Source organism: Limulus polyphemus, unplaced genomic scaffold (assembly GCF_000517525.1).
Source record: "Limulus polyphemus unplaced genomic scaffold, Limulus_polyphemus-2.1.2 Scaffold63, whole genome shotgun sequence".
Taxonomy (NCBI): Eukaryota; Metazoa; Arthropoda; class Merostomata; order Xiphosura; family Limulidae; genus Limulus; species Limulus polyphemus.
In genome coordinates, this window is record NW_013665673.1 from 868450 (window position 1) to 874529 (window position 6080).

The following is a 6080-nucleotide window of genomic DNA, read 5'->3' on the forward strand; positions in this document are numbered from 1 at the left end:
CCGGTCAAGTTAGTTTTCGAGAAACGTGCGAGGAAATAGAGAGAAATAGACACACACACACACACACGGACCCGATTGCAATACCCTGCCCCCCCTCGTCCGGGGGCGAGGGTAATTATGTATTATGTAGCTACAACACAACAAGACATATGAAATTCAAAAGTCTAATAAGGAAAACATTTGTTACTCTTAGTTTTGGTCATATTTGCTCTTAAAACAGAATACCTTTGGGGACTCTGTGGAAGTACATCTAGTTTTAGCAATTGTATTAGCTGCTGTCGATTTTATTTTGTTTGTGTGTAAAGAAATGAGGCGATAGTACCTTAACGTTTACATGTACTCTCATATAAATATTTAAGAAACTTTAAGTAATAATGATATTTTAATAGTGATGATGTTTGAGTAATGTACATTATTGTTCACGATATTTTTTAATATATATATACGAAGTAATAAGAATTTAATGTTTACGTACAGACGCCCTTTATTCATATGTAAAACTATTTAAGTACTGATATTTACAAGCATTATTCTAAAGTAATATTTTAATGTAATTTTATTTATTTTTTACGAATGTTTTGTTCTTCAAATGTAAGAATTGTTTAAACAACGATGATTTGACATTTGTTGGTGTTCGTTTTTTGTTGTTTAAGGATGTTTACAGGATGACATTTTAAGGTGTAATGATATTATTTTGTTGATAAGTGAGAATGTTTAATTCAGTAAAGTATTTTATTGTTTACACGTGTTTAGGTTTTAATATATAATTGTTTTAAGTAATATTTATTTACCTTTACCTTCATAAATGTTCTGGTATTCACGTGATTGAATTATATAAACAATGATATTTTTACACACGTTTCTTATTATACAAGGATGTTACAGAATGACATTTTACTCTTTATATAGATGTTATGATGTTAATTTATAAGAAAGTTTACACAAATGTTTAAGTTGTTTGTTTATTGACATGTAAGCAATGGTTTTGAATGATTTTCAGGTGTTCTATTTTCCACATGTTTACAGGTACAGCCAGACATGGAGGAACTTCCAACCAACATGGAGGTTAATGAAGGACAAGACGAAGAAAGTGCTAAGTCAGAGGTTAAACTAGGTCGTCTTCAGTATAAGCTCGACTACGACTTCAGTACCAATAATGTTAGTAAAATATTCTAAATATGTCCTTGTTGAAGCTGTGTTCGTCTATTTTGCTAACGATTATTCGTCTTACCAGGTTCTGTTTTTCAGAATTCTTGATTATTTTGTACTTCTTTCAAACTGACTAATTTCAATAAATCACGCGTTTTAATCATAACTTTTAAAAAAGATCTGCGTACCATGAGGTAAATATAAAATAATATATCACGATATAAAAATTCTGGTAGTTTGATCTTTATATACAGACTGTTTTTATGTATTAATGTTTTCTAACATTTGTTTTCTTTGATATATTTCCTCGGAATCCATACAGTATCTATAGTGTTTATTAATTGAGCAAAAATAAAACGTATTTTGAAAAGAGTAAAATGTAATTACACAAACTTACAAAAAGTGAGAGCATACCACTTTTTAAGTAAATATAAAATTCTAGAATGTCTATGGTAAGCAATTTTTTATTACACCTCGAAATTTATACTTTTGGCCAACCTTTCGGTTTCGTAATCAAAACAGCTCTAATTTTTAATGTGATATTAACGATCACTCTGGTATTCACGTTAATGAGTGAACCTATCATTGGTGTTATAATACAAAATAACACAAACTGCTGAATAATTACCTCGAACATTTCTGCAGAGCAGTTAAATGATTATAATTTATCATGGCAAGACCAGGGTGTATACCAATTCAAATGTTAAAGACATTTCACATTTATTTTTTCATTATATCTTCTTCCATATATATCATTGTTCAGAACTACTACTATTGCGGCACCTTTGATCATTCTAAAAGTGTCATTTAATCAATTCCACAAGTTATTTAGTTAGAGATGATTCACTAACAGAAAGAAACTAGCAGTTGTTTGTGACAGTTAGGCTACTTCGTTGATCTCGTGTTGTGCTACGGTAAGACCGAAACCAATTAGGATTTACCCAACTATTTTGGCAGGGTTCCAATTATTGTCTCTTGAGCTACGTAACTCAATTCACACTACGGATTAGGACTACTTTCCTTGTTTTAGTATTTTTGATTAAGTCTTTGCGAGAATATTTCAGAACCTATTTTAATAGATTAAATCCTGGAGAAAGGAGGGACTTATTTTTCACAAACCTCAAAAACAAAATTAATACCTCCATAGCTGAGAAATATGAAGCTTTCAATTTTATCCATCAGAAGTAACTCTGTAAGCTCTAAAGTACTTGCAAACTCACTGAATTCAATCATAAACCATGGCCCATAAACAAGTTTTTAAAATTGCTTGTTATAAGAGAAGTCTCCCCGTGTTTTCGTATAACTGAACATCAACACAGCGTAATTCTTTTCTGATGCCATGCTTCTTAAGATTCGTGAGTTGAGCTCAACTGTAAAGCCGCGTTGTCCATGAAAATTCCTTGTAGAATAATGTCGGTGATTACAAGAACAAACTATACAGAAGAGATTATTTGAAAGGCCACGTAATTAATTATATTGTAAAATGTGATATATACACGTACCGATGTCTCTAAACAGAGAATAGATATAAAAATAATTGAAATTAACAAAGAAGTAAGAGAATAAATATGTTAGCGAATAATTAAAATCTTACTAATAAATTTAACGACAATATTATCTAAATTTGATGGAAATAACATAAAATCCAGTCATTTATAACTTTTTACTTAGCATGAGTTAACACTTGATACCAACTCGCAGAACCATAATGGGTAAAAGTTTTGCATCAACCTACAATTACCCAATTTTACTTCATAACCTCGAACGAAACCTGCTGAATAATGTTAGATTGAAGAGCTTGGAGATATTTAAAGGATCACTTGACTTCAGCGCCTCATCGAGTCCATTTCTGAAATTATTAAAGAAGTCTTGAAAAACTATGAAATGCACTGCAAATTATATTACATTTATGTCTTCTGGTAGATTTTTGCGATATCATTTTGTAGTTTATTTGATTAAATGAGGCAAATAAAAGATCAACTTATCTTTGTATATATTTTTTTAGCTATATCTCATTTTTAAAATTGTAAGGCGATACAAAAACTGAACACCGAAAAAACCCTAATAGGCCAGTGTGTACTATGCGAGATTGTAAGTTATACAAACGCCCTAAAAACTAAAATTTACTATAGTATATTTTTACTTTTATTGATTTTAATTTCAATCTGTATGATAGCTATATTTCATTTCAGCTGGCAGTAACAGTGATCCAGGCCGAGGATCTTCCTGGTATGGACTTGTCTGGTACATCGGATCCGTATGTCAAGATTTATCTGTTACCGGACAAAAAGAAAAAATACGAGACCAAAGTTCACCGGAAGACATTAAATCCAGTTTTTAACGAAACCTTCAACTTTAAGGTGTGTGTGTGTGTATAATATATACCCTAAAATATAAGAAAAACTTACAGATACGTATATGAAAACCTAACATGTACGGTACTAGTATTTTGTCACTATGTATGCAACAACTACTAATCATTTCAACTGTTTACTATATTGAAGATGATTCCATTTATAGTTGTGTAAAACTACGAAAACATACCACAGTTAGCTTAGTATGAAATAGCAACTGAGTGCTAAGTATATTGTTTTGATGTAGTTTCATCTCTGCCTTATTATTTTGAGTTAGATTTATTTCCATGAAAACCCTTTTTACGTTGGGATAGAGCAAAAAGATTTGAATTCAATCGTATTTAAAAGGGTCATTTTTTTTGTCAGCCATGTTTTAAATTTTATCTCACTTGAAGATGCTTAACTGTACTTTAAGGATATAGAGGACAAATTACACTAGTGGGCACCTAGTGACCGATAAAAGCATTAAAAGCAATTTTATATCAAGCCAGATGAACTAATGAAATTTTATTCATTTGAGTTTAAAACAATAACAAGTTTAAACTGTAAATCGAAGTTTATTTCACCCATACAACTGGCAACTTAGTGCATTATTTGGGTTGGCTAAAACTAACACACTGTTGTTCACCACTACTATGTCCTACACTTTTATGATTATATTTTGTAAACAGTGTATCAGATTATTAAGAGCATAGACTCAGATATATATATATTCCCCGAAACAAGTCACATTTAACTAGGGCTATTATTTCTTATACATAAATCAATTTTATTCATTATCCAAGAAGCCTATAATATGGTTAAAACATTATCAATGCATATGTTGGAAGTTATTATTATATATATATATATATATATTTGGTAATAATATATCGTTTCACACGTGGCTTCTCTGTTTTTCATTCAGATCCCTTACTCTGAAATAACCGCTAAAACATTAGTATTTGCTGTCTTTGATTTTGATCGATTCTCGAAACACGACCAAATAGGTGAGATTAAACTCTCGTTGAGTTCGGTAGATTTGGCTCAAACTATTGAAGAGTGGAAAGAACTAACCAGTGTAGAAGGAGACCAGGGGCAGGTGAGGAAACGCATTAACAACTCTTTCTAACTGCAATATATTTTAATATTTGCTTGAAACTATTGAAATTAAAATATAGTGTCGTATTCGAAATTTAATAAAATGTGTTTAGATTGCAGTTGCTTTATGACAACTAGCATAAACATAAGGTTTTTTTTTACGTCAGGAAGAAGCAGAAAATATCATTCTTAATTCGAGAACCACCAGAGAGATTTTATGATATAAAATCCCCAAATTTAGATTGATAATTATTTTCTTCTTTAACGATAACGTGAAATATATGCTTAAAATATGAGTGTGTTGAAAATTTATGAGTGAAAAACAAGTTGTTGTTTTTTCTGTTAAGTTTATACTCTGTGAATAAGTTGTGTTATGCAAAAAAATAATTTACAGTACTTAGATTTGAAATGCTATGAATTAAACCTTTATAGGAAGAATATCGTTTTATTAAAATTGATTTCTGACAGTTGTTAGAAATTCGATAATTTCTGCCTGACAGGAAAAAAAGTTATACATTATTCTGTTTAGGAAGATCAGCGTATCAGTCATTGGCTTTTTAATAGATTTTTGCTTGCATGTTTAATAGTAGTATCATATTTCTTTAAAGTTCTATGTGCAGATTTACATTAAAATACACAAATAAAAACACAGCCTGCATAATTGATTTGTATTTCTGATTCTGTATGTTGCTACGGAATAATACTTAGATAATAGCTGGAATGTGGGATATTACTATATAAAAGTACATATTTATGGATATTTCGGTTATATAAGTAATAACACCTAGAACAAGGCAACCCAGATAGGTGATCGACGTATCTGCATTGAACGTATAAATAACATTTCTATAAAACTAAATTAGGTCACGTAAGCTGAATGACGATGTGACGTATGATTAGATGGCTGAAAGCAAACAGAAGCAGTTTATGTTACTTGTAATGTTAAATCTCTTTATCACCTAAACTTCACAGAAAAGAAAAATATCAGTTGAAGGCGTGAATAATGCATCTACGTAATTTTATGCTAACTAAGTTTGTACATATCAAAATTATTGATGCAATAATAAATTAACAGAGATGCTAAGTTACAATGAATGTATAAAATTATCGATGCAATACTAAATTTATAGAGATGCTAAGTTACAATGAATGTATAAAATTATCGATGCAATACTAAATTTATAGAGATGCTAAGTTACAGTGAATATATATTCATTTGTGGATACGAATAACAAAACACTGGAATATCAGACTATTCTATTTTTTCCTCTCCTTTATTAATTTCTTCAACCGGTTTCGTGACTTCAAACGTCGCTCTTCAGTTTACAATTTTACTGATAATCTATAAAAAAAATTCAAATAGCGATTTTAAATTAAACATAAATAATCCAAATTAAATACATATACTTTACAAAGCTACAAACGTATTGTTACGCCTCCAGTCGTTAGTTAATTTTCCGTAAATTCGTTCCGACGAAACTTTAGCGACACAAGACC

General features: G+C 30.2%; 1 protein-coding gene across 4 annotated transcripts in view; it reads left to right on the top strand.

Annotated features, from left to right (window-relative positions):
* Positions 1-6080, top strand: part of LOC106464845 (synaptotagmin-1-like) — a 38992-nt gene that overhangs the window by 10349 nt on the left and 22563 nt on the right. For all 4 annotated transcript variants that reach the window (XR_002611940.1, XM_013925011.2, XM_013925025.2 and 1 more), the window contains exons 4-6: positions 1027-1158; positions 3342-3509; positions 4411-4584. Coding sequence is in view for 3 of the 4 variants with exons in the window: in XM_013925011.2 (XP_013780465.1) it covers positions 1027-1158; positions 3342-3509; positions 4411-4584 (474 nt within the window). In the remaining variant the exon portion in view is untranslated. The remainder of the gene's footprint in view (positions 1-1026; positions 1159-3341; positions 3510-4410; positions 4585-6080) is intronic.